The 27,267-nt window shown below is 54.5% G+C and overlaps 2 protein-coding genes across 7 annotated transcripts in view; one reads left to right on the top strand and one right to left on the bottom strand.

The window, feature by feature from the left end:
- The first annotated feature begins 238 nt into the window (after window positions 1-238).
- Window positions 239-3,256, top strand: HYI (hydroxypyruvate isomerase (putative)). Of its 2 annotated transcripts, none has more exons than XM_086463094.1 (8): window positions 239-434; window positions 515-626; window positions 1,775-1,889; window positions 2,037-2,115; window positions 2,289-2,338; window positions 2,533-2,602; window positions 2,801-2,935; window positions 3,126-3,256. In XM_086463094.1, exons 1-8 carry the CDS (start codon window positions 239-241, stop codon window positions 3,212-3,214), a joined length of 846 nt encoding a protein of 281 aa, XP_086319220.1. In that variant the 3' UTR covers window positions 3,215-3,256. The 2 variants fall into 2 exon arrangements, with proteins under 2 accessions (XP_086319220.1, XP_086319219.1); XM_086463093.1 differs by having other exon boundaries at window positions 2,016-2,115.
- Window positions 3,257-3,867: 611 nt separating this feature from the next.
- SZT2 (SZT2 subunit of KICSTOR complex) overlaps window positions 3,868-27,267 on the bottom strand; it is a 58,385-nt gene continuing 34,985 nt past the window's right edge. For 2 of the 5 annotated variants that reach the window (XM_086462866.1, XM_086462865.1), the window contains exons 45-72: window positions 27,094-27,211; window positions 26,761-26,872; window positions 26,189-26,307; window positions 25,620-25,784; window positions 24,917-25,001; window positions 21,742-21,930; window positions 21,422-21,619; window positions 20,885-21,054; window positions 20,540-20,706; window positions 19,995-20,092; window positions 18,980-19,112; window positions 18,736-18,863; window positions 18,313-18,443; window positions 17,631-17,813; window positions 16,928-17,198; window positions 16,646-16,725; window positions 16,172-16,297; window positions 14,271-14,476; window positions 14,055-14,148; window positions 12,599-12,679; window positions 12,123-12,197; window positions 9,573-9,786; window positions 9,105-9,288; window positions 8,671-8,793; window positions 7,906-8,407; window positions 7,469-7,585; window positions 7,036-7,104; window positions 3,868-4,574 (exon numbers count right to left, since the gene is read on the bottom strand). In XM_086462866.1, the coding sequence (XP_086318992.1) occupies window positions 4,431-4,574; window positions 7,036-7,104; window positions 7,469-7,585; window positions 7,906-8,407; window positions 8,671-8,793; window positions 9,105-9,288; window positions 9,573-9,786; window positions 12,123-12,197; window positions 12,599-12,679; window positions 14,055-14,148; window positions 14,271-14,476; window positions 16,172-16,297; window positions 16,646-16,725; window positions 16,928-17,198; window positions 17,631-17,813; window positions 18,313-18,443; window positions 18,736-18,863; window positions 18,980-19,112; window positions 19,995-20,092; window positions 20,540-20,706; window positions 20,885-21,054; window positions 21,422-21,619; window positions 21,742-21,930; window positions 24,917-25,001; window positions 25,620-25,784; window positions 26,189-26,307; window positions 26,761-26,872; window positions 27,094-27,211 (4,282 nt within the window). In that variant the 3' untranslated portion in view covers window positions 3,868-4,430. Of the gene's footprint in view, window positions 4,578-7,035; window positions 7,105-7,468; window positions 7,586-7,905; window positions 8,408-8,670; window positions 8,794-9,104; window positions 9,289-9,572; window positions 9,787-10,980; window positions 11,047-12,122; window positions 12,198-12,598; window positions 12,680-14,054; window positions 14,149-14,270; window positions 14,477-16,171; window positions 16,298-16,645; window positions 16,726-16,927; window positions 17,199-17,630; window positions 17,814-18,312; window positions 18,444-18,735; window positions 18,864-18,979; window positions 19,113-19,994; window positions 20,093-20,539; window positions 20,707-20,884; window positions 21,055-21,421; window positions 21,647-21,741; window positions 21,931-24,916; window positions 25,002-25,619; window positions 25,785-26,188; window positions 26,308-26,760; window positions 26,873-27,093; window positions 27,212-27,267 lie in introns of all 5 variants that reach the window. The other 3 variants (XM_086462863.1, XM_086462864.1, XM_086462867.1) reach the window with 3 other exon arrangements.

Genomic DNA, 27,267 nt, shown 5'->3' with positions numbered 1-27,267 from the left:
TGAGCTGCCGGGCAGGGCCGCGCTCCAGCACTGCCCCAGCTGACGCGGGCTCGCTCGCACCCCGGGCCCCTCTCAGCAGCCGCACAGGTGGGTTACGGCTGCCCCCGCCGGATCCACCAGCTGGGCCGCCTGGACACCCCCTGCCGCGCGGCGGCGCGAGAGCTCGCCGCCTGGGCCCCGCCCCTACCCCGCCATGTCCCACATCCCTACTCGGCCCGGCCCCGCCTGCGCGCCCGCCATGTCGCTGCGCTTCTCCGCTAACCTGTCGTGGCTGTTCGCGGAGCTCCCGGTGCTGCCGGCGCGGCTTGAGGCGGCCGCGGCCGCCGGTTTCGGGGCGGTGGAGGCGGCCTGGCCGGCGGGCTGCCCGGCCCAGGCGCTGCGGGCCGCGGCGGAGCGGGCGGGCGTGCGGATCGTCCTCCTCAACACCCCTCCCGGTACCGCCGCGTTCTCCCGGGGTGCGTGGATGGGGGGCGCCGGGGTGCCCCGATGCTGTGACCCAGCCGCTCTCTCTTAGGGGACCAGGAGGCGGGCGAGATGGGGCTGGCGGCCGTGCCCGGGCGCCAGGCAGGCTTCCGACAGGGCCTGGCCACGACGGTGCAGTATGCCAAGGTGGTGGGCTGCCCCAGGTAGGTGCGAGGCAGGACCCCTGCTCCTGCGGCGTCTTGGCTTCCCCCGACCTCACGGCAGCGAGTTCGCGGCCTCGGCGGCACCAGAGCCGTCCTCTGCAGCCCTCCGGCTCCAGCCCTTTGCACTGCTGTGCCTCCAGCCTAGCAGAGGCTCACAGAGCCTCTCCCAGGCAGCGTGGCTGTGTCGGGTGGGAGCCAGTTTGTTGCAGACCCCTGCATGCAGGGCTGTGGTCTTAATGTGTTCGCTGGGAGCTGACCCAAAGTTGCCACACAGTCTCGTCCAACCCTGCCCTTTGCTGTGGAGGCTCTTGTCTGTGCCTCTGCACAACAGTCCCTGTGATAATCATCCCTTTCTCCTCTTCAGTTATATCAGTTGTTTCCCCCAGGACACCACAACAGTTGCTTTATTGAAGCCCACACTAATTGCAGCACAGCAGAGTCACTGTTGAGAGGTGCAATTAGCCTGGCACAACCCCTTTCAGAAAACCAATGTGGCCCTTTTATTCCATTTACTTTGCATCATTTTTTCGCTTAGAAAATGCAGTCCCAAGCCCTGCGGATGGCATGGGCCAGGCGGGACGGGGGTTGCCCAGGACCATTTGCACTCTCTGAGAACAGGCAGATTGAAATAGTTTTTGTTTCCACTGTACACCTTCCCTAAATGGTTGCTGAAGAGCCTTGCTTTTGCCTGGCCCTTGAGCGCTGCATGCAGCCTGGCATAGCGCAGCACTGGCCACTGTCCCCTCCCTGCTCTAAACCAGCAAGTGGTGAGACAAGGTGTCTGACCTGCCCTTGCAGAGGCAGCATGCCTGCTGCCCATCGTGCTGGCCTCAGGGCAGCCCCAGGAACAAGACCCCAAGAAAGGTCCAGCCTTGGGGTGAAAGAGGCAGCTGGCAAAAGAGGGAAGAATCAAGGTCTGTAATTTGTCAGGCAAAAGGTTCAATTGAGGTGGGATGGTGCGTGTTTGTGTCCTTGCAGATTGCTGGCACCTGTCATGCCTCCTGCATGAGAGTGGCTGCTCTTATCCCTTCTGTGTTTGCTCCCCCAGACTAGCCTCATTTTCCGTTGGCAGAGGAAGGTGTATTAGATCTGACCAGCTGCTTAGAGACTGGAACTGCTGCCTGTGGCTGATCTCTCTGTGTCTGTAGAATCCATCTGATGGCTGGGCGGGTTCCTCTGGGTGCAGATCGGGCAGCAGTGACAGGCAAGATGGAAACCACCTTCATTGAGAATCTCAGATATGCTGCTGACCTCCTGGCCCAGGTAAGTGGGGAATGGGTCCTGCTCTATGTTGTTCAGCCCTCAGGGTACTGAGGATGGAGAATCCTCCACCAGCCTGGCATGGGGAAACAGCGCTCCCTGCTGCAGAGGTGATAGGATGCTCCGCAGGGTGACATTACTGTGTTACAGGAAGACATGATTGGACTGCTGGAACCTATTAACAACCGCATCACTGACCCTCGCTACTATCTGAACACCCCACACCAAGGTAAGGCAGACATCTCTCCCCAGTCTACTTCAAGGGAGGAGAAGGATCCCCAAAGACTGAAAGGCAGGAGGTTGCCTCAGCTGCAGGAGGCTGGGGGGGGGCGGGGGCGGTCTCAGGGCTTCAGCATGAAGCTTTGAAACGGGGGGTGATGGTCTCATTTCTTGCACCTTTAGCTGCAGCCATCCTGGAGAAGGTGGGACGGCCCAACCTGAAGCTGCAGCTAGTGAGTCAGCACTGACGATCTCCAGGGTCCACCCTCCACCAGGGAGCCTTCCACAGGCACACAGGGGAGTCCCAGGGTCTGTGGGCTTGTCATCCCCTCCTGTGGACATGGGGAGGGACAGGGACCATAGCATAGCTGTCCTTGACTGCTTACTGCTGAACAGCTGCACCATCCGCCTCCTCCCTCTCCCACAGGATCTCTTTCACTGCCAGATCATGGATGGGAATGTGTCACGCAACCTGGAGACATACTTCCCACTCATCGGTAATGCCCTACACCCAAACTGGCTCCTCTATGTCCATGGGGCAGGAGTGGCTTTGAGATGGGGCCCTCCTGCTGCACACTCGGCTGTGGTTGGCTGGGGGCATGGGGCTGCTCTTGGGCCACCCCTGTCTCATGTCTAGAGAAGGCTGCAGCCAGGGCTGCCTTGGGCAGAGCCTCTCCCATTCCCTCCCTCCCTAGGTCATATCCAGATTGCACAGGTGCCAGGGCGGCATGAGCCCGACAGCCCTGGGGAGTTGAACTTCCCCTACATCTTTGAGCTCCTGGAGTCCCTCGGCTACACTGGTTATGTGGGGTGCGAGTATGCTCCGAAGGGTGAGTGGGCCTGCAGGTGGTCCAAGCCCCACTGGCAGGTCCAAGCATGGATGAGCTGGCTGGGTACTATGCAAAGACTGGCAGGTAGTGGGCATCCGAGTCCCCACCTGGGGATAAGAGCCCTGCCCAGAGCAGAAGCTGCTCCAGCTTGCCTGGGCGTGCCAGCAGGAGACCTTGTCTGTCAGTGCAGGAGACACCCTGGAAGGTCTGGGCTGGCTGCACTCATACTGGGAGAGACAAGGGCTGCAGCATGCTGGGACCAACAAGGCATCAGAGTAAACCAAGGAAACCACTGGAATAAAAGTCAAAGCAACAGCTTAACAGAGGAGCATGTGTGTCTTCTCTATCACTAGGGGGTGGTGGTGAGTGGGATGATTCCTAGAGCGAGGTTAGGAGAATCTATGTCGTATTTCCCTTCCCCAGGCCCTACTGGACCAGCCCAAGCAGCTGGACCTTCACCTACTCATGTACTGTCTGCAGCATATCATATTTGGGGATGGCTTGAGCACCACTGTAGGTGACTTCAAGCACACAGGAAAACTTTCACTTCCAGTCTTCAGGGGGGTCCAGGGAACGGTTTCTAGTCTCCCCTGCTGAGGGGAGCATTCACTCCTTGGGAACAGTGTGAGTTTTCCCAGTTCAGCTCCAGCTGGTGCCTGGAGTTGTGGGAAGAGGGCTCTGGGCTTCCAAGTTCTGCAGTTCTCGATGCTGATGCCAGTGCCCAGCACTGACCCTGCAGCAGGTGGGGAAAGTGAAGCAAGGAGCCCCCTCACAGGCTGCCTGAACCGAGGCAACAGGCTGGGGGCTGGCTGCCGTGCTGCTTCTGCTCCAGGGCAAGTGTGAGACTCTGGTGCAAACCCAACCAGCCCCTCCAGTCAGGGTTGCCTCTGCACCCCCTATGGGAGGTTTTCCACATCCTAGCCTACAGCACGTGAGCAGGGATCTGGTTCAGTTTATTTCACAGATACATCAAGGGCTTTAATGTACATCTCCATAAAACCTTCCTGTGGTCCAGTTCACCCCTCCTGTCCTCTGTGGTGCTCTCCTGATGAAAGAAGGGCCAGAAGTGGGCAGCCTCACTGTCCAGAGCCCTGAAGTCCAGGAGTCTTTCTGCCTATAGCCAGAGTGCTGTGCAGTGCTGGCCCATGCAGAAGATGGTGCTGTGTGTGCTCCATTATGCCTTCCCCGCAGGCAGAACTGACCTGCAGATGCCAAAGCTGTGTCCCTGAGAGTCGCTCTGCTTCAGCCAAGCCACTCCTGCCCTTGTGGTTTGCTTCAAGGTCATTCAGTATCAAAACCACCAGCCAGCGAGCAAGTGATGGAGGTGCGTATCCCCAGGCTCCTTGGTTCAGTACCCACGCATGCTGCTAGCAGCGCTGCCTGCAGTGCCAGAGCACAGGTCCCTCCCAGAGGGCTGTTTTTTCCCCATCATCACCCATGGCACAGCCGCGCCAAGAGGTCCAGTACCCGTTGCTCCAGGACGTGGGTGCCAGTGCTAAAGGAGGCCTGTCCAGAGGTTGAAGCAGGCAGTGTTGATAACTGACTCCAGGTGGTGGTATGTGGACACAAGCTGTGGCAGAGGGCTCTCGCTGTTCTGGGGCTGCACTGGGAACGGCTCCCGGAAAACCACGGTGAGGCTCTGCTGAGAAGCAGGAGCAGATCAGGGAACAGGATTCAGACAAGCACTATGCAGTCCCTAACCCAGGTGTGTGGGCACTTTTTTGGTGGTGTCAGGCAGATACTGGGAGAAGTCCCAAAATGCCAATGGCACTAACGTAGTGCCTTCTCCTGTGACAGAGGATGTTTGAGCCTCTTCCCAATTTTCCTGGTGGAAATTAGGTGCAAGGACTTGCCCACTCGCTCTGTCCCAGCCCCCATGCATCTGCAGTTATACCAACCCCAGCAACAGCCGCAGGAGAGGAGGGGATCCTACTGCCTCCACAGTAATAGGGCCTTCCAGGAAAATTGGAGGGAAATTTCTTCTAAGGCAAAAAGGTAGGAGTGCAACAAATGGGGAAGGGGAGGACAAACGTAATAACTGCAATCCTGAAAATAAATGCTGGCTGCTCCATTCCCATTAGTGACTGTACTGACAAGGCAGTGCAAGGGCAGAAGGGAGCAGAGAACACAGTTCAGAAGAGAAGGGTGCAGGTGCTGAAGCAGAAGAAACACATGAGCAACTCTGTGCACTCAGATCAGCATCATGGAGGCAAGACACAGGGATTGTGCAGCCTGTGCATCACCATCATTTAAGAGGCAGTGATTTGAGAGGCTAACTCCAGCAGCACGCAAGGCTTTAGAGCAGGCTTGTAGAGAAAGAACCATGAGGAAAATGCATCTCTGTGTTATCAAAGTGATGTGCTAACACTAGAGTTCTCTTTGATAGACTGTCTCTAGACAAAGGAATATCTCATCTGAGCTTCAGGAAGGATTTGATGTAGTGCCACATGGGAAATTTAGGCAAGCTGAAAAGATAGGAATTGATGCAAAAACTAGAAGGTGAAGATGGTAGTGCTCAAAGGGGAAGTAGCAGGCTGGAGAGCTGTTACAAATGGAGTTCCTCCAGGACAGGTTTTGGAACTCACGTTGCCTAGTACTTTAATGAGTCTGGCACAAAGATGAGCAGTATGCTGATAAAATTTGAGGCACTAACACAAAAGAGGATTGAGATAATGCAAAAAAAAGCCCTAGAGACTTTTGAGAGGCCACAGAAATGGGATGAATGTTAAGCGCAAAATATGAGGAACACAAAGGATTTCTGTTACAAGATGGGAGTCATTGGGAGAGGTGATGGTGTAGTTGTATCACATCAATGATCACAAGGTGACACTATGACCAGTGAGACATGACCATGAAAAGGCAAATACCACCCATAGCTGTATGAGAAGCACTGGGCAGGGACAGAAAAGCCTTTGTGCAATCAGAGAAGGCTCTGCTGAGATTCCTCAGGAATACTGGGGCAGTCCCAGGCACCTGTATTTACAAAGGCTGACCTGAGTCCTGAAGGGCTCTGAATGACAAATGAAGCCATTGGGGAAGGGAGACTTAAGAGCGCAGCTTAACACAGCGAGATAGAGTTACCAAAATTTCACCTTCAGATGTGGAGGTGAATCTAGGGGACCAGAGAGGAAATGGGTACAGGCGCAGTGAAGAGCAGTTTCAGCTCTGAGCTAACACTGACATGAAGAGGATAGAACTGGCCACAACAAAAGCTCCAGCACAAAATGGGAAGGGCTCTTCATCATCAGGTGGCAGGAGGCACTGAGCAGCCTTCCAGCAGGCACCGGCACCACCTCTGTCTCCCCTGCTTGCTTTTAAGATGGAGTGTGATTTATTTACAAAGGGGTTAGTTACACTGCAGTCTCTGCAAAAGCCTCACTGTGGACCAAAGCATCTTGTAGATCCCCTGCTTTCACATGGACCTGCATTCCCTGTGACCCATCCTGTATGCCACCTGGGAGCACACCTGAAAGAAGAGTATTTTTGCCCTCAAGTCCAATGAAGGCCAAGGCCCATCCAGGTTTGCCGGGACCCTCACAGTGCAGGTCCCCTTCCTTTCTGCCCACGTAGGAGCAGCCTGCAGCACTGGTGACCCCCCACAACCAGACCCCGGGTGATCTGGCTTTGTACTGAATACAGAAGGACTCTTTAGCCTAGATAGAGAGACATGATCAGAGCATGATCCAAAAGCAACCCTGTAAAGGAAAAAAGGATCAACTGCTCACTGTTTTCCAATACAAGAACAAAGGGACATCACATGAAAAGGAGCTTCTAAAACAAGCCAAGGAAGGTAGCTCTTCACCTATATTGTAATTGCCTCACGGAGCTGCAAGTCATGGAAAATCATGGATGCCAGAAATTAACCAAAGGAAATAAAGCCACGGAGGGCTATTAAATAAATGCAAAGGCTGCTTCTAGCTCAGGATGGGCCTGAGCTACAGATTGTCAGAAGCTGGGACAGTATTTAGGAAAGGTGTTACAAGCTTCTTGACCTGCTCTTACTCTCCCCATGTGCACCTGCCCTTGGCCACTGCTGGATGAATCTAGACAGATCCCTGGTCTGAGCCAATATAGCTGCTCTTCTGTTCCCAAGTTCTTACCGTCTTTCCTGAATGGGAATCGAGAAACACAAGAACGAAGCAATCCGTGAACTTCTGATTGAGCACAACCTGTCAGGAGAGCCACAGTACACATTGGAAAGGAGACAGTACAAACCCTAGGACAGGGATACAAACAACACCCATGCAGGGACATGCTGGCATGCAAAATGAGTGGCATGACAGAGCCGTGAAGGTGCAAGTCTACCTGCTCTCGGGGTGCAGAGCATCCTGCCTGCCTGGGGGCAGACAGACACTGCTGTACCACAGGAGAACACACTTCGTGCTGCACCAGTAGCAGAGTGGAGAGCAACATCATGATGGTGCCCATGTTGTCCTGACAGCATGTGCCAGGCTCACACTGTGAGAAGCCACAGAAGGCAGAGGTCCTGGATAGGGAAGAGAGGCTTCAGGTGGGCAACAGGCTGTGTCTTACCAGATATTGGGTGCCAGTTTCAGCATTGTGGAAGTGCCGACAGCTCTGGGGAAAGCGGCTCAACAGCACTTTGATGAGGCTCTGGTACCAGGAGACTGTCATGGTGAGGAAGCATCCCTGTGGGCATGGAAAAGGGCTGATTTCAACCTCCCTCTAGCCATGGCACTAGCAGCCATCATGCTACAGCAGCCTTCAGACCCCTATCAGATGCATCCTTCACAGCCCATTGAGGCATGCTGACCTGGGGCTATTCACTCTCCGTGGACAGGTCCATGCAGCCTCCCCCTTCCCCTGCAGCTAGAGCGCTACATTCCTGCCTCCATCCTCCAACCAAGCAGGAAGACATGTGCTCTGCAGGCCCTTCACCCAGCACCCCACTCCATCCCCGGAGGAGAACAGCGGCTGCTGTGCACCGTGACCCCAACCCTGCTGCTTACCAGCTGGGGGTCGACGTCAGCAATGGATTTCCCATGCACAGCATCAAGCAGTTCCTCCAGCTCCACCAGTGAGAGTTTGCCCAGCTTCAGTTTGTCGGAAGCCAGAGGCTCCAGAAGGAAGAGGCGCTTCCAGAGGTTGTCCCTGCGGCAGTGGCACTTGGCCAGCTGCACCATACTGCTGAGCTGCTTCTGGGCTGAGGCTACCTCAGAGGCCAGCAAGGGGAAGAGCGGCGAGGTGTAGAAGAGCCCTGGCCCCAGTTTGACTTGTGTGCCCCCTGCATAGAACTCGCTGTTGTCCTCCACATCCTGCCACAGCTCCCGCTCTGCTGGTTGCTGCCGCCCCAGGCTCGTCTCTGGCTCCGCTGCCTCCCAGGCCGCCCGGCCCACCACAGGCTCCAGCACTTCCCGCTGCAAGCGCGGCAGCTTCTTGAAGCGTCGCCTATCAGCTGTGAGCCGGGGAAAAAGCTCCCGCTGGCTAGTCATGATGACGTAGAAACGCAAGCTGAGAGCAAGGAGACACTTGTGACCTGGGGAAGGGCTGCTCCCCTTCTCAGCTGGGAATCATGGGCCTCTATGTCCCTGCCAGAAAGGGTGCTTCTCTGCTGAGACAAGGACAGATAACCACACTGCCCAGTTCCCCACAAGGATCCTCCCCAGACAGCACCAAACCTGCCTGTGATGTCCCAGACAGAGCCAGTCTCTCCCAGAGCCCTCCTCCCCAGCCAGGAAGCTTTGGTGTCATGTCTCTGGGCCCCAAGTGCTCACCGGAGCATGCGTCTCTCTGCCTCACTCTGCTCCTCAAATGGTGCTGCACTGTGACACACCAGGAGGGACACATCGAAGTCATCATGATGACGCAGACCTTCAGAGTCCTTGTAGGAACCCGAGCTGGGAGCAAAACCACATCAGTATGAAGGGGACCTCACTTTGTTCCCCCAGGGCTCTTGTTTACAATGGAACTATTGGGCATGGGGAATACAACACAGCAGGACTCCTCAGAAGTGCTATCGGAAACGTCAAAGGCATGTGCACACAGGCATACCACCCCTGATGGCCATCTCAGAAAAGCTGGACAGAACTGCTGCCCAGTATTAGGTAGAACAGTCAGCTTTGCTGGCACTGTGGGGCAGTGTCCCCCGGACCAGCGGGGTGCCCACCCATCTCCATCACCTCCAGGAACTTGCAGCAGATGCACTCACCTGTTCCAAACAGAGACCAGTGCATATTCATTCTGCTCCGTGCCTGGTGTCCCCTTCTTGTTGTCACTGCTTGTGGCTGGCCGGGCCATGCGCAGGGGTTTCATGTGGTAGGTGTTGGCGTGGTCAGCGATGTAGTTATACAGCTGGTGTGCAGTGATCATGTTGGTCGGCAGGGCCAGCATGCCTAGTGGAAGAGGACACACTGCTATCACAGGAGATGCTCAATGCCTGTTACCTGGGCAGTGTCCTACAAACCACTCTGGGGGACAGAGCTCTAAAGCAACCCACCTCCCTTTCACAACAGGGCAGCAAGGACTTCCCCTGGAGCTGGGTCCCTCATGTCACCCTCTCCCTGTCATCTCCCTGGATACTCCAAAGGTCAAGTTTATTTGTAAAGCACTTGGAAACCTTTTGCCAAGTTATGGGCTGGTGATCAACCCCTGACTGATCACATGTTGAACTACACACCTTGGAAAACGTGGTTGCGGCCAAATTTGGGGATGTCAGTGTGGTGGGCAATGAAATCCTCCAGGAAGCTGGTGAGATGGTAGCCCTGTCGGAGAGTCATGTGGGAACCCAGCAGATACTGGTGGACTATACGTAAGTGGAAGTCATAGCTGAATGAATGCACATGCATGAGGTCCCGCACCTTGTCACACTCCTCCGTGAAGAGCATAGAGAGCTGCAGAAGGACAGGGAGTCAATGCAGGAATATTACCAGGCACCTCACACCCTCCTACAAGGCATGGCAGAGCCAATGCTGCCACCCCTACCCTGTCACCAGAGCAGGATGCAGCTGAGAAACTGTGGGCACAGTGCAAACAGCAGACCTGCAGGCCTGGTCCCAAGGGATCCAGCTTGGCGGCTCCTTCCACACTTGACCCCACTCCTGGTCTCCAGTAGCAGCACAGACTGATCAGCACTGCCTCCCTTTTGGAATGAGGTTCATCCCCACCTTGAGCTGAAAGCCACGTGGCTGTGAAGGAGGACCTAGCCTCCTTTCAGCTGAGTGCTGCTATGCACTGCATAGTCTCCAAGCAGGTACAGGACACATCAGGGCTGGAGACCCAGAAAATTCTGGATCTACAGGCAGACTGACTCCCTGGATATCCCTTGAGCACAGGAGGCAGCACAGGCACCTGTGGGGAGTGGTTGGACCCAGAGATGGGCAACAGCAGAGCTGCTAATGCCCTGTGCTCAGTAACTAACAGGGACTCATGCTGGCTGCTGGGAATCCAGATCCAGCAGTGGAGAGGATCCCTCCAGCACATGGCTATCACCTCTGCACAGTGTGCGGGCTCTTCACCAGGGGAGCACCAGCCTTCACACACTCACCTGTGGCCATGCTCCTAGCACATCTGCAGCGACTGTGCCAGGGGACAGTGTTGGTGAAGGCCTCAGCCTTGCCCTCATGCCAGGAGCCCACAGTATTAAAGTCTTTTGGCTCTCTAACACCTTTGAGCAGTTGACCCAGATCACAATCCCCACTAAAAGCAGAGCAAGCAGGGAAAACCATCAGGCAGGAGGCACTGGCAGGAAAACAGGCTGCCCTCGCTCTCTGTGCCACCTGCATTTCTATTGCCATGAGCCCGAGGGCAACCAGCACAGCCAGGATGAGCCCAGGGCGTCTAGCTCCACCCCAGGAAAGGCAGGGCAAAGAACAAGAAACACATGGCACTGCCCTCGTGCCAGCACCTGGGGCCTATCCCATCCTCCTCCCAAGCTGTGCTGCCCACTGCGGCATGTACTGCTATGGAAGGCACTGGCACAGGAGGCAAGAGGCAGCTCCCGCAGCCGGGCACTGGGGCAGGAAGGGTGGAAGCACAGCCAGTGGGGAGGTTCAGCCCTGCACTGGCAGGGGGAGGAGAGGACATACCGCAGACTCAGAGACGGAGCTGGGTCCCATGCAGCTCTTGCTGCGAGCTCTGGATGTAAGAGTGCCCTGATGGAGAGAGATGCACAGCCAATGGGAAGAGAGACAAGGCACTGCCCAGCCCTGTTCCTGCATCCAGCCTGTGCTGCACATGCCCAGGGTGGGACAAGGGGAGAGAAGGGGCAGAGGAGCTCAACTGCCCCACCTGGGGAAACTCTGAGCTGCTTCCAGCACATGGGAAGGCTGGCTAGGCCCCTGCAGCAAGCCTTGCGCCTCTTGCCTGCTGCTCCCAGGACCATCCCCTCCCACTGCAAAACCAGGCAAAGTCTTCCCAAGTCAGCCAGAGAGAGCCTGGATGTTCCCTGTCATGCCAGCTGCAGCTTGGTAACCCTGCCCTGTGCACAAGCAGGCTTCCCAGGAACAGGTCAGCAAACTCTGAGGCGAGGTCCTGGCAGCCTCTAAGCTTAGGAGAGCCACTCTTGGCATACATAAAATACAGCCTTGCTACAGAACCACCTTGGAAAGGACAATACGGTCATGCATGCCTCCTGCCTCAGACAGGCTGGGGCTGGCCAGCCCCTAGGCAGCCACCCAATGCCCTGGGGACAGGCAGGAGACACGCTGACACATCAAAAGAGAAGTGAGAAGGCAACCCCATGGTGTTGTAGAGCAAGGCATAGAGGTATCAAGAACCAGGAATCATGGTGCAGAAAGTGATCTCCTCCAGCAAAGGGTAGCCAACCATGTTCACAGATCCCCATTTCCATTCCGCTTCCTTCTTATTCCAAGGGAAGAAAAGAGCTTCTTGCTTTCCATGCACTGACTCCCTGGAGCAGTAATCTTTGCCAGAATTGCTCCTATTCCTCCCCAGTCTACTCTGTCTTGCTCCCCAAGATAGACAAGAGTCATCCTTTTGACAGATCTCCCACCACCTTTCACTGCACTCCAGAGCTGCTAAAGCAGTACACTATGGAGGGCACGTGGCTGCAGAAGGCTCTGTGCAGTTCTGCTCTTCCATGAGATGGGAGCAAAGCTCTCCAGAACTTGCTACACCTAAAATGTCCACTCTGACCCAGAGATTGCTGCCTCCCCTAAAGCATCCCCTGACCCCAAGTCGTACCCAGTTGTGCCTGCAAAGCCATTACCTGAGAGTTCACAGACTGGCCCATGGGGATCCGAGAGCACTCCAGCGCATACTGCTTCACACAGAAGTAATAGCCCTGGAGGAGAAAGCACATGAGCACAGCACAGGCCTTGGGCCTCTCCAGGGAAGGAGAACAACCTCCATGCTCCAGTCTCTGGGCTGGGTCCCAAACACTCATGTTTTGTCTCCCCTCCTGTCTTGAACCAAGACAGCCCAGCCAACACATGGCTGAGCACAGAGCACCCTAACTGGTGTTGAGCCCTTCTATTTTTTTATTAGCCCTCCTCCAGGCAACTCTTACCACTCTGAGCCCTGCAAAACCATCTCCAGCTGGTCCCGCAGGACCACAGAAGAGGCAGCAGAAGAAATGAAGAATCACATGTCCCCGCTGCACTCCTTCTCATCATTCACTTTGTCACATCTGAAGACTGTTCCTGAACCCCCAGAGATCATACTTTGTTTCTTCTTCTTTCTTACCTGGAAGGCCAACTCCATCAGCACAATCCCACCTGGAAGAGCTCTCTGTAGATGATAGGTGGCAACAGCAGGACTTGTGCTCTGGGAAGAGAATAACAAAGCTGAAGAGGCTCTCTGGCACAGGAGAGCAGCCTGCACACCACAGTGCAAGCCTGCCACAAGGCTCTGTGGCAGAGGTGGAAATAGAGGAGCCTCATCAACTGAGCACCCTCACTGGAGGGAGGAGAGCAGACATGCCAGAGCTGACTGTGAAATGAACAAACCTAATAACAGCCTTCGAGAGAGCACACCACGCACACCGCTCCCTTTACCTCCTGCTTACTCGGCACAGAGTGTCCCTACGAGTTCAATGACACTGTGAGCTGAGGGGTGATGCTGCCCACAAAACCTCGCTTCCACCTCTTCTGCTGTGCTCTCCACAGACCACCACATCTGCCTGACATCCAGTTTGGACTCAGATCTTAGCTGCCAGCATATTCATTTGCCCCATTAAGTTGTTCCAGTGGATTGCTCTGTCTTGGTTTAACTGCAAGGTGTTGTATGGCTCACAATCATGTAGTAACATCAGTCAAAGGCAGGTGCCAGAAAGTGTCAGAAAAGGGTGAGCAAATGCTATATGCTCCTATCATCCCTGTACAATTTCATGAGCCACAGGTGGTTTCTGCCTATCTAGCGACTCAGATGTATTCCTCTTCCAGGTACATACCTATTCTCCCTTGTAAGCTCGTGTTCACAAAACTCCTGTAACCTCTTAGCGTTCACAAAACCTTTTGATAATGACTACTGTCACCTGCTGCACAAAGAAATATCCCTTCAGCTTTGAAACTGGCTCCCAATACTGTTATTTGATGGTGTCTAGGAGGTGTATCAAATAAGACAGCAAATAGTCAATCCTTTCCAGGTTAGCTGCAATTTGGTAGAGCTCTGTTCTGTTCCTCCCTAGTTGCCACTTCTTCAGAAATGAGGGACCTGAGCCTGGTCTCACAGTAGAGCCACTCCAGGTTTATCTTCTCTGACCTCTTCAGCATTCATCTCACCGTAACTAAAGATCCTTCTGCCCCAGAGTTACCCTCAACTATAGATGCTGAAGCTTCTGACAGGTAAACCTCCAGAATCACAACCAAAGGCAGCTGTCCTGGCCCCAGGTCACCCTGTTCCTCTTCTGAGGCCCCTCCAACTTGTTGCTGTCCTTTTGAGATTTGCCCTGGTTTCACCCAGTCCCAGGAAGGGGCTCCGAGGGCTGCAGGAGGACATGCAGGAGGGCAAGGAGGTCTCATCTGACCAAACATTTCAAAGATGGCGCTGGTCTAGACAGGCTATTTTTGGCTTTGGTGCTTTTCCTGCCCTCTCCCATCCATTCTGCCTGAAACTGACTCAAAAGCCAATCAGGAGAACTGCTCCACTCCATAGCCTGACCTCCATCCCATTTTCACCCCTCTAACAGACATGCACTCACCTTTGGACTCCCCTCTGCTTTTGGCTTTGTGTAGGAAAAGGACCCTCTCCCCTCCACACCCATTGCTGCCAGAGCTCGGATCCGGCTTGTGCTACTGGAAACGACAGCAGAGACAGCCTTGAGCAGGTGAGATAATATCTCCTCTTGCGTCAAACCAGGGCATAGCACAGTGTTTCAGCCCTTCTCTGACAAGAGGGTTCCCAGAACGTCACTGACCTGCGAGTGGTGGGTGAGGGTGGCCGCACTTGGACCAGAATGAAGCCCATGCTCTGCAGGTACTGGATGTATTGCTGCAAGAAGGCATTGCACATCTCCTGCAGCCAGGGCTCCTCCTTCAGCTTGCAGGGCAGCACTTCTGCCGAGTCACAGCTGTGACTGCGGTCTCTCCCTGAAGCTGTAGAGTCATTAGAGCGGTGGCGCTTCTGGAAGAGAAAATAATTTTCTAAGGAGACCTGCTGTGACTGGCCGCAGCAGGTAACATTTGCTGGGACACCACCAGATGCCCTTGTTGAGTGGAGGGGCAGACCTCCCTCTGCCAAAGAGCACTAACACCTGATTCCCCAGACTGTCTTAGTGCATGTGCCAAAACACAAGATCCAAGACTTACCCAGCCATAGACTGACCCAACAGTACTGTAACAGACTGCAGGAAAAGGTGCCCTGGCAGAAGGGGAAAATTCACATCTGCCCCCACAGAACTACTTCCACAAAGTGGCAGCGGCTCACAACTGCTTCACGTAAGGCTCAACAGAGCTTCAGCTCATACTGCCATGGTAAGAGTCCAACTCCCTTATGAATCCTGCTGACTTCTTACGATTCACTTGTAGTTTAGTAGCACTGAACAGGAATAGTGTTTCCTTTTAACCATTTTCAATTCTCCTTTTGGTGTCTTGAATACTCCTTGTGTTTGTGCTGTAAGAGACTGAGGTTTCTTTTCTTGATCTCTCTACTTCAAGCCTGTGGCTCTCTTACATATTTCCATCTGCCCTTTCATTCACCTACCCCAGGAGCAGTCTCTTTACATGCAGTTTTTCCGGCTACTCTCTGACTTTCTCTGAGTTTCTCTAGTTCAGTGCCTTTGCCACAATATGCTTGATCTCACGCTTACTGTCCAGATGAAGACATTAATACACTAGTGTTTTAGAAATGTACTGGAACATTACCCATAATACTAACACCCCTTTCTGATGTACTCCAAATGGTTTGCCTTTCGTATCCAACTGTTCATGAATTATAAGAAATACACTGAGCTGTCTGCTCTGTGCAGGCTCTGCAGCTAGTGTACAATATAGGAGGAGTTAAAATTTCTCTCCACATTGTGCTCTGTTTTAGTGGGAACGAGGTCCCAGCTTCCACAGTCTCGCATTTCACAGGCTACTCAGGTCCCTCTAGAGTTCCTTGCAGTCTTTTTCTGTTCTGACCAATCTGAACAGCCATACAGCATTGCAAAGCTTGGCATCTCATATGTACTGTGATAAATGATCTGGAAGATACAGAACTCAATACACAACCTTGAAACCCCTGCTGCCAGGTTCTTCAAATTGAACAGCCAATTTTCATTTTGCTCCAAAAACAAAGCGAAGTTTTCATTCTGTGATGATACTTTTCCTTTCGCTTCCGAGTGCCCAGTTTCTGTGGCAACCTCTGCTTAAAGATCCTGTCAGAATCCTTTTGACATTTAGATAAATCACGACAGCCCGTTCTTCCCTTCCGACACACATACGGACTGTGAACAGCCAGTACGGGATCTGCACCAGTTAGTCTGTCAGGTTGCAACCTGCCCAGGATTCAGCTGGTTTGCTTTCAATTGTTCCAGCTATTTGCTGGGTCCAGGCAAAGTTTATCAGGTCTGGCTGCTGAATGCATACCAGACAACGCTCTTGATGGCTTTGCTAGTCTCAGCCCTGAATTCCCTGGGTAGAAAAAGGAAGTCAGTCTTCCCCAGCGATAGTGTGGCTGCAGGACAAAGGCTTTGAAGACCCAAGGATTTTCTCCACCTTACAGGGTGCAAATTCATCCTGCAATGCAGGAGTCAGCTCAGAGCAGCCCTGCCCTGGGAAAAGATACCTTTGCCCCAGTACACAAAGCCCAACCCCACTGGCGCTTGCTGACACTCACCTTCCCTTCTACCTTGCCCTGCTGGTCAGTCTGGATCTGCTGCCGGAAGGCTGAGTCAAAGAGCAAGGGGGTAGCACAGTAGTGAACCAGGCGTGAGGACTGCTTCAGGGTCTCCAGGTCTGCCAGCTGCACAGCACAAGAGGAACATGGTTACAGCACACATCTCTCATCAAGCCAGGGAACAAGCTGTCCACAACACTGCACTGCTGCTCAAATGGAGATCAAACTCTAGAAGGAACCCTCTGCTTTACAGCCTTTCCAATGCTGGGCAGTGAGGACCCATGCCCAAGTGCAGTGCTAGAGCCCAACAACCCCAAAAGTTCAAGCAGAGAGCACTGTTCCATTGCCAAACACCATCCCTGACATACACCCTGCTCTGAGCTCCAGTGCTCCCCTTTGCCATAGGGAAGCTGGTGCTACCAGTGTGCTGTTAGAAGGCCCTGCCTGCTGCCCACCCGCCTGGGCTGCACTCACACTGATAGGCATGTTGGACTGCGCCGATCTCTGCTGCCAGGTGACAAAGAGATTTTCAATCTTCATCTGCTTCTCCAGTTCTGGAGGAAAGAGAGCAGCCACAAGAGTATCAAGCCCCAAGTATTGCCAATCCCCTTCACTCCCACTCTGCACAGGCCATAACCCGTTCCTTCACAGCACCCTGACAGGAGGAGCTGAGAACTGTCCCCTCTGCCAGAACTCTTGTTGTGCTCTTTCTGAGCTCCTTTCCCAGAAGCAAGATGATTAGGCCCTTTGCTTTACCTTTCCTCTCCATGCTCTTGATTTCTAGGAACTGGGCCCCATGCCAAGACACAGGGTCAAAAGGTCCCAAGTCAGGCCCGTGGAGCATGCGCTTGACAGTGGTAACATCCCGCAGAGCTTCATCAAAGGGCACCACATCGGGATGGAAGTGCAGAGATGGCAGGCTGCGGGCAGAGCTGCTCAGACGGCCTTGTTCCTTGCTAGGTGGGGGGCTGGAGCTCCGGATCAGTGCATCCACCTCCAAAGTGGAGTTCAGAAAAGCATTTGGCTCCTAAGCAAGCAGACACAGCCATGAAAGCCTCCTTACTGCCAGCCTCAGAGCAAGGACCCACAGGAACAGAGTAAACCCAGTTTTGGCCACCTGTAGACACATCTGTTGGCCTTCTCCATCATTAGTCCTGAGGATAGCAGGCGTTGGCCCAGCATGGCCCTAATACACAGCAGGAAGCCCATTCCCTAGCCTCCTCCACCCTACACAATCTAGTCACAGGTAAGTGCTGCCAACAGCAGAACCTGCTTCCCTTTCCACTTCTGGCTGTCTCCAAGAGTGGGCAGCAACAGTCTGGCTGGACACGTGAGCACCTGGGGACTCCTTTCCAACCAGCAACACAAAAGCACAAAAGTGTCTGCAATCTTCCTCAGACCCCTGAGCTGCCATGGTCCCTCCTGAAAAGGGACTGCCCTGCCCAGCAGGGTGCCCTACCTGCTTGCTGTCCTCATGCCATGGTGTGTCCATGAAGCAGTGGTGGTGGAAAAGTCCCAGCTTCTGGCTGATCAGGCAGTGCACGATGTGGGACCGGGCATTCTGCCACTGCAGCAGGCGGGTAAGCGAGCAGTTCAGGCTGGCTCCCAGGTCTGGGGACCAGTTGTAGATGTAGAGTGTGAGCTGGACAGAGAGGAGGGGGAGGAACGCTGAAGATCCTGCTCAGAGACAGCCTGCATGGTGACACAGGCTGCCCCAGGTGCTCCAGGTGGTATTTGCTGCAGCTGCAGCCAGTTTCAGATGACAAGGCTGGGATAGGGAGAGTGGCAACAGCTCATTCACAGCCCCCCTGTTAACAGCCACAGGTGTGGCAGCACAACTGCCCGGCCTGATGTGGGCCTTGCTGCAGGGAGGGAAAGGGCAATTATAGCCCACAGTGGGGCAGCTGAAGTCAGAGACAGCAAGAACTGCTGCCCCCCCAGCACTCCCCATAGTGCTGCGGGGAACCCCCAGCTCTGCTTGTGGCACAAGCAGAGATGTCCTGCACAGCTGCTTCAGAGGGCTCCTGCCTAGGGGAGGCTGGTTGCCTGCAGAGGCACTCTTCCTCTCCTCTTTCTAGTCCTGAGCCAGTTGGGAACAGCCTGGCTTTCAGAAGACATCATCACATAGGCACCATGGCTACCTTTTTGTCGATGATCTCCATGAAGAGGAACCTTTGCCGGGGTGCCAGGTCTCGTCCAACAAGGCTGGGATCAGAGCCTCTCTCTGCTGAGCTGAATTCCATGGCCTCAAAGCGCTGGAGCCCTTTGTGAGCTGGAAGAAGCCAGTTACAACCCTCAGTACCAGTTCATCCTGCTTTTATATCCCACATGCCATTAAGGTGGCATGACAGGCTGTTCTGCCACAGTACTGCTCTGCTTATCTGGAAATAAGCAGTTATAAGCAAATTTGAAAGTAAGGTCTCAGGAGCTGAAAAAACAGACAACCCACTGCCTACCTCCAGGCACAAGCAGTCTGTCCCAGCAAGAAGGGGAACCCTGTTCATATATCGGCCACCCCAAGAGCGCCCAGCAAACAGTCCCATGGACCCTGGCTGGGCACTCACCCTGTTCTGTGCTGCAACGCCACTGCTGGAAGTTGCGTCCCAGCACGATGAAGTGTCTGACGGCTGCAGGGTGAGGGCTAGTACTCTGACCAGGCTTATAGGGCAGGAAAGCAGTGCCCCAATGGTAGCTGCAAAAAAAAGAGCGCCAAAGGCGGTTGACAAGTAGAGCCATGGGAGTAGAGGCTGGCACAGCTGATAGGCATTTGCTGGTGCCAAACAGCCCCCTACAACCTGCATAACTCACCAGATCCGCTCAAACACCTTGACAGTGGTGTCGCTCGCCAGGGCAGTGACCAGGCTCACCACTTCCACCAGGATGGAGGACAAGAGGAAACGGGACACAATCTCCACCGAGCATTGCTGCACAGATGGGCACCCTGCATGGAAGAAGTACTGTAGGACAAGATACCAAGCTGCCCCAGAGCCAAGCCCTGCCTGCCTGGGCAGTGGAGAGGGCTAAGGGAGCCCCATTGCAGGCCTGCTGCCCCAGAGCAGACCAAGTTCCTGCCTTGCCAGGGACTGAGGCAAGCAGAGCTGGAGAACAAAGTCCTTATATGGAAGAAGAGAAGATGAAGGCTGAAAATAACTCCTGGTTTCAGGCTCTGGACTGAAGGGGGACCTGGACCAAAGTCCCTGCATGCCCTGAGCACAGCACTTCATTCCCCATGTTGCTCCTTGTTCCCTGGCTTACTCCTCATCAGAGGAGGACAGCTCTACCTAGCCAGCAGGAGGTGTGGCAGGTATCCAGAAAGCAGCAACAGGCCAGCCACGCAGACCCAAATCCCACCATATGAAGAGCATCCCTCCTCCTCTCCCTCCCTGCAAGAATGGGGGTCTCCCATGCAGCTTCACAGCCCCAGAGCACGTTGCAGAGGCTCAGATCCTCCTTCCCTGCTGCATCTGGGAGCTAAATCACTACTGCAGCTGCTGTCGGAGTCCAGGTCTCTCTGAAGCAGCTGCAGCCAAGTCCAGCAAGCCCTGGACTCGGTGCATGGCAGACGAAACCACAGGCCTTAGCAGGTTTGTTCAGGTGCATGGACACATGCCAGGACTCCTGCTACACCTTTGTAACGCTGATGCTGGCCCTGAGACCAATGGGACTCCGGTGAGGTTTGCGGAGAGACAGGGTGTGTAACTAGGTAGAGATCAGCAAGGGACAAAGACAGATGGCTTGGTGCCACATGAGGGCTTGTCCTTGAAGCTCTGTGTAGAAAGGCCCACTCCCAGCCCATCTGGAGGAGCTGGGGCCTGAGACATACCCAAATGTTTCATGAATGCCATCCACTGCTGGCAGGTCTGACTGAAGAGTGGGTGCATGGTACCTACATCCCCTTCTTCCAGCTGGCAGGCTCGGCGCCTAGGAAGAGGGAAGGAAAGCACAGTTACACCAGATCAGTCAACATCAATGAAGGCACAAAAGTGCAAGTTCCCTCCCAGCTCCAGAACAGAGCCCAGGTAGCCTCCTTTTTGGGTTGTTACAGCCCTTGATCTTGGTCCCTCTGTGTCAGTAGCCATAGGGGTATCAGGTGTTGCACAGGGCCCCACAAGATCCCCAGAAGGGATCTCTGGCAGGGAGAACCACCAGTGCTCCCAGCAGCACTCCAATAAGGATCGAGGGTTTGTGTGTGAAAGGCAGCTCCCCTAACTGGCTGTGTAAGGGAGAAACTACAAGGAAAGGGGATGTGGTCCAGAGGGTTGAGACACACATAGAGCCAGCAGGATGTCCGGCTGCAGAGCAATGTACATGTACAATGAGATGGAAGGGAACACCACCCTATCTGCCTGGCCTGCAGGCTGTACTTGCCTCTGTGCCTGTTCCAGCTCAGCTGTGGCTGTGGCCCGATCCTGGCTCAGGTACTGCTTGACACTCTCAGTCTTGTGCCGCCGCCTTGTGCGAGCTTCTTCTGGCCTCTCCAGCACAATATCATCAGTAGTCTTGGGGCTGCCCAGCTCCAAGGACTCTGGCTTGCTCTAGGGAGAAGGGTGTAAGTTAATACAAATGCACAGCCTAGCTAGTGTCCTGATCTAAAAGTCCCTGCTACCAGTCTGGCCTCCCAACCCCAGCCAGATCTCCTCTCCATTCCTCCTGGCCTGACACATCATGAGGAACAACAGGCCCCGCTCCCCACTGGTCCCTCAGCAACATTACCAGCATGTCCCAGAAGCTGCGACGTCCCAGCTTGCTTGTGGGTGTCACTGGCTCCCCAGAGCTGCATGAAGGGGCAGAGGTGAAGTGCAAGGGTGGAAGACAGCTCCTGCCAGCCCCACCAGTGGCCAGGGCCAGGCCTTTCGTTTCTGACATGGTCCTCCTTAAGCCTCCTGCGGAGACAGAACAAATCAGACTCCCCAAAGCCTCCTGCTGTGACACTGCTGGTGTCCCTGTGCACCCCACTGTGGCTGGCCAGAGCCTGACAGGAGAGAAGGGAAGAGAGCCCTCAGTAATATCCAGCAAAGTGGATTCAGTCTTGGGGAGCAGACAGACCTTTACATGTCTCTTCCAACCATAAACTCTGTGATGCTTCTTCCCCAAGACAACACACAGCACAGCCTGTAGAGGGGAGAGCAGTTTCCTCCCTCCCAACCCCCCCATTCTGAGTCTCCCCAGCACAGCCTAGCTCCCACAGGCCAGGTGGGAGGAGTGAGGCTGGCTGGGGGCTCAGGGTGGCCATTCTGGCTGGCCTCTCACCCACAGAGCTCAGCTCCTCCAAGTCTGCGGCACCCAGGGGGCAAGCAGCTTCCACGCAGAGCGGGGCCGGCAGCACGAGGAACTCCATGACAGCATCGCAGAGAGCATGGCGCAGGGCCCCGCGCAGCTTCTCCGACAGCTGCAGAAGGCTGATGTTGCCCTTCTCCCAGATATCCAGGCGCACTAGCACTTGGGACTCTGTGGGGAAAGGGCAGTCCTGCATGTCTCTGCACCCCCAACCTTCGCCAGCCCTCCTAGGTGCCCCTTGGGATGCGGAGACAGCAGGGAATCAGCAGCTTGCAGCCTGTTTCACTCCTTACCTGAATGCAGGGTGCCAGCCTCTGGCTGGTGCCTGCTGACTGCAGTGAGGCTTTCAAAGTTGGTGTCCTGCAGCAGGCCTATGATGGGCGAGGAGGAATGCAGCTTCAGAGGGTCAGGCCTCTCCTTGTGGGGCAGCGAAGTGGGGCTGATGTGCTCATCCATGAATGTCAGTGCAATGCACGCAATTCCTGCAGGGGAGAGCCCGAGACAGCCTCCGTCAGCCCAGCACTGAGTACGCCCCTACAAGCCCTGCCTACAGCCTGCCACCCCACACCTGGGACCATCACGTCACCACTTGGGTTGCACAGTGCCACATGGCAGGCAGGGCCCACAGGAGGTGATGCAGCCAGGGGAGCAGAGGCTAGCCGCACCTGTGGGGAGCCAAGGTAAGAAGTACGATGTTTGGCACAGGGTGTCCCCACCACTCCAAGAATCTCTGTCCTGCAGAGTCACAGCAGCTTTCGCCTTGCCCTACAGGAGCTTCCTGGGTTGTCTAGCCCCATATGCAAGGGAAAACTAACTCCATTTGCCCCAGGAGGGCCTTTAGGCAGAGAGGTTCAGGATGGGGCTCACCATCCCTGTCCTCTTAAGGGACAGAGTACAGAGCCCAGAAACTCTCCAGCAGCCCTCTCCAGGCTATGAAGGACCTCAAGCCCCTGTAGAGGAAGACTGTACGCATGACATCTTGTTGCAGATTACACTCACAGCCCCCTCCTCACTGTACACCTGTATAAAATCACGTGCCTTTCTCATGCACTCCAACTAGCAGGACTTGGGACAAAGCAGGTTGATACCTAGAATTAGCCTGCAGCTGCTGCAGAGTAAAATTCAGGCCCTGCCTGTAGCCTCTCTATGCTGAGCCCTACGCGTGCACAACGGGAACGTTCAAAGATGCAGAGCAGAAGTGTGGTACTTGCTTCACAGCCCACATGCTGTGTGCCCTGGGCCGTGCAGAAGGAGAAGCCCTGCTATAGACCAGAGTGGAAACAGGAGCTCACTCCCCATGGCCCAGCTGAACGGCCAGGGCACCAGGGAAGCAGCAGCATAGAAATAGCTGTGAGCTACAGATGCTCCCACTCCCTTTCAAAGCCCCTTGACCAATTAAGTCAGTACTCAGATGACTAGATGGCAAAGCTGCCCCAACACTGCCAAAGCGTGACGTGTCCAGACACAAACAACCTCAGCCCCATGGTATTGCTGAGCCCATACTCTGTCCCTCTCCATCCCAGCAAGGATGGGAGTGACACCAGATTCTGCTGCCACAGAGCAGCTAAACTGCACCTGACTGGATCCATAGCACCATCTGGAGGATGGGTGACCTCCCTATGCTGAGACAAGTCCAGCCCCAGCAGACTGTGCCCATGTCTAAGCAGCAGCACAACCACCTGGTCTCCATCATTCCTAATGAAGCGTAAGCTCTGCAGCAGTATGTCCTCCAAGACATGCCAGATGCAAGGGGGAGGGCACTGGCATGGAGAGAGCTGCTCCCAAAGGACAGAGGTGGGCATTCATGTCAGAGGGCAGCTCACTTGCACTCACACTGAGGAAAGGAAACTACACCTATGAGAACCCCTCCACTTGAAGAGAAGCACAGGAGCTGCCTTGTCGCAGGGGTGCTCTGCAACAGCTTCCAACATGTCTCTCCCCGAGACAGGCACAGGAACAACCCTTTATCCAGCAAACAATGGGGAAATTTGTAATTTCCTAAATGTCAAAGGTAGAGGGGACCAGGACTTTACCCAGCCTAATTCCCCTTCTGAGCAGGGCAGGGAGCCTCACACGGGGGCTCTCCCACCTCTTCCTGCCACAGGGAACATGGCTTCCAGTCTTGTTACAGAAGCACAGAGAAGCTGAAATACAGCCACTAAATCACAGGTAAGAAACAGGTAAGAAACTCAAGATCTGAGAGCTCTGGGGCTATAGGAAGAGGTAAGTTAGCAAGAGCTGCCAAGGACATTGCTGCCTGTTGCACTGGAGTTTGGCTACATAAGTCATCCATGGCACTCCGTGGAAAGGTGGGGTGCTAGAAAGCTATTACCTTCCATTTGTGAGGACTCTGAGCCCCTCTTTGACCCAGGCTCACTGAAATACAAAGTACACATCTAGTCATGCTGGGCCACTCCAGCTCCTTGGTATGCAAGAGAACCTCCCACCCCAGGACACAGCAACTGGGAGAGCGATGATGCTACACCCTGTAGTGTGAAACCACAGCTGAAACATCATGACTCCTGTCTTCCTCAGGAAGGAGATGCCTGTTTCGACCTGTGGGAAAAAAGGGTACTGGATTTTGAAGTTCACTGCTTGCAAGCTAACAAGGCAGCACACAGACCCTCAGCAGCTGGGGACTGCAGAGCTGCCATCTCAGGGCAGCAGGTTCTGTTTGCTCATTTATCCAGCCAGCAAGAAAGAGGAGGTTCAGCTAAATGGACACACACACAAACACACAGAGCAGTCAGAGCTGAAGCCACAATACAAGGAAAAGAAGAACAGCAGGGACCAGAGGGGCCAGGGAGCTGCACAGGAAAGGGAACCAGAGTAGTACTTGGTGCCACAGGTGCTACCTTGGAAGTGGGAGAGTGGAAAGAGGTGCTGCACAAGGTCCGACATGGTACCTACATAACAGAAGAACATTCAGACACGAGGGGCACAAGACACAGGATGGCCAGGTGACAGACCAGATGGCCTGGACAAAACATGACATAACAGCCTGCTGCAAGATGGGCCCTATCCAGTCCCTCCTACAGCAGTCCAGAAAAATGAGCAACGACATTGTTCCCACAGCCTACGCTCAGTTACACGCAGCATCCAGCTACCCCTTTGCAGCAAGGCTCCTGAAACAACTGTCCCTGCTCCCGCCTCCAGTCCCAGAGCCTCTGTGCCCCACACTTACTGAGGTCTCGCTATGTCTTGCCCCACAGCTACTGCAATCTAGTGCTGCTACCTACAGCAACAGGCCAAGCTTAGCAAGTTGCTCTGTGGGAGGCCTTAGCTCGCTCCACCACACATGCAAGGGCGTACGGTCCCCCAGGCACAGACCCTGCCTACCTCCTACCCATCGAAGGAACATACTACCCCAGCACCGGCCCTCCTCAGTCACTCAGAGCTCTCCAACATGAGAAGCAGCTCTCCAACATGCAGCCCCATACCCTATTTCAGAAGAGTTGAGCATGCTACCTTTTCCACCAGTGCCCTGGCCTCCTGGCTTGTTGTACAGATAGAGATCCTGGTCAGAGATGCTCCCACCGTGGTTGAAGTAGTGCTAAGGAGAGCAAGAAAGAACAGTGTCAGAGATCAGAGAACTTGCCTTATCTGAAAGCAGAGGCTGATGCACATGCAGAGCCCACATAGATCTGTAGCAAGCAATCCAAACCTACTTAAAATACTTGCTAGCACAGCACACATCACTGTTGGGCTGAAGGAACCCCCTACAGCTCTATGCAGTTATACGGCACCACACATCTGGCCTCACCCTCTATCCTTGCTATGGCCATGCTGAGGGGGTGGGTAGCAGCTCCCAAACTTTTATTAATCCTGACGTTTCAGTTCTTAGATCTGAGGGAGCCATGCAAGGAGCCAAGCTCAGCTTTGCAAGGGGGTCTTCTCCCATGCTCCTTGGAGATGACTGCAGGCATGAGCTTTGTAGTTGCTGCCTTTTGTGCATCAAGCAACTGCTCATGTGAAAGCAAGGCCCGTCCAGGCCAAACAGGAACTGCTCACAGCCCTGCAAAACTACTCCAGGCTTCAGTATTCAGTGCCACTTCCTCCCTAACACTACATGGCAGAGCTGGGAACATGGTGATTGAGCTGCCCCAGCACATGCCCCCAACAGCAGGTAGAAGCTGGGCAGACTGCTGTCCCAACTCACAGCCCTCCTCACCTTGAAGTGGTGTTCCACGTTGCTGTCCGTGTACTTTGGGGTGTGCAGGAAGATGAGCAGGTTCTGGCGCAGATAGTAAGCCACCGCATGCAGCCAAGGCAGGGCGGAAGGTGGCAGTGCGAACTGCAGGACCTCTGTGGGTGGTGTTCCAGGGGGCTGGATAAACTGCAGAGAGAAGGCTTTAAAACTCAGCTGAGACTAGCAGGATGCCCTGGGGCTCTGATACTGATCCAAATTATGCCAGCTGGCTATGTGAAGGGAGAGTGCACTGGGCAGAACCCAGGCCCACAGACAGTACCCTGAGACAGATGTGGGCAAATATTCCAAGGGTATTCCCAGGGAGGCCCTGCCATGCTGCAAAGCCCAGCAAAGGGGATGCCCCACCTAACGTAGCACCCACACAGTATGTACCTCAGTGAACGCTAGCCTAAGCTAGCACTGGAGCAGGGAATGGGATGCAGCAAACTGCCCTGGCCTGCCCCACCCTGGGGCAGGAGAGGCTGAGACAGGTCAAAGTAGGAAAGTGTTATGGGCTCTGGAATGAGCACAGCAGATATCCAGTGAGGTACCTCCACATCTGCAGGGGTCAGCTTGCAGTTCCGCACCAGCATCACGGTGATGATGTCCAGGGTGGCCTCATCCAGGCGTCTGCGCAGCACTTTCACCAGCTCATCTGTGATCTCATGCCCTGAAAAGTAAGCAGAGGTACAAGCAGCTTTTCCACCCCATTCGATAAGAATGACCACAGCCACCCCTCTCTGCCTGTTCAGGACATACCACCCTCACACTCACTTCCCACAGGGAACATGTTTTTCCCCACCATCAGTTTCCTCAGGCATCTTTCTACCCCTTCATGATCACAAAAGACTGCTGGTGCAGCAGGTAAAGATAAATGCACTCCTCCATAGGGGAAACTGGCACAAGCCACCTGGTCTGCAGGAGGTTTCATTGTAGGCCACGGATCCTTTCCTCACATTCCTATCCAGACAGAATGGAGAACAGCTCTGGGCTAAGGAAGACCAGTTTGCTCAGGAAGGAGACACCTTCTCTGCTATTCAAGCAAAGAGGGCAGGGAGCAGAGCTCTATTCCTTTGCTTTACATCAGCACAGTCCATCTGCTGCCAGTTGCTACAACACTTACCTGCTGGGGCAACACCATGGACCATCAGCTGGATGTGCCTGTCTACCTGTCCCACAGGGCGTGCAGAGTCCACACTACGGCATGAGGCTGCATCCAGAGAGGAACGAGAACCCTGGAGGAGCAAAACCAACCACACAGAAGCATTTCATGTGAATTATAAATCCATCATTTTTCCGGGCTGTCAGCAAGGTCAAGCAGAACCCACTCACCGCTGCCCCACTCCACACATCAAGTTTTATTCTACATAAAATCCAGGTTGCTTGAACTACTGAATTCTGGGCACTCCTGTGACCAAAAGCACCCACATCCACTCCCAGAGAACAGCAGACTCACCATTAGATCCTCATTGTAGATGGGCTCCTGGCTGCGTGTCAGTGCCAGCGAGCGAGATGCTGGACTAAGGACGCTCTCTGCTTCCCACACCTTCCCACTGTAGGTGGTTTCAGTCAGTCTGAATACAGGAGAAAGACATGTCAGCCTCCATTCCCAAGGACAACAGCATCATAC

Source organism: Leptosomus discolor, chromosome 3 (genome assembly GCF_034619465.1).
Source record: "Leptosomus discolor isolate bLepDis1 chromosome 3, bLepDis1.hap2, whole genome shotgun sequence".
NCBI classification, from domain to species: domain Eukaryota; kingdom Metazoa; phylum Chordata; class Aves; order Leptosomiformes; family Leptosomidae; genus Leptosomus; species Leptosomus discolor.
This window is presented reverse-complemented; position numbering and strand designations above follow the sequence as displayed.

What these genes read in the sequence shown, in the direction of transcription:
- HYI (XM_086463093.1), top strand. Translation starts at nt 239, where the DNA reads ATGTCGCTGCGCTTCTCCGCTAACCTGTCGTGGCTGTTCGCGGAGCTC. An exon ending in CCAACCTGAAGCTGCAGCTA is followed by an intron (nt 2,339 to 2,532) that starts GTGAGTCAGCAC and finishes CCTCTCCCACAG; the next exon opens with GATCTCTTTCACTGCCAGAT. An exon ending in GACATACTTCCCACTCATCG is followed by an intron (nt 2,603 to 2,800) that starts GTAATGCCCTAC and finishes CTCCCTCCCTAG; the next exon opens with GTCATATCCAGATTGCACAG.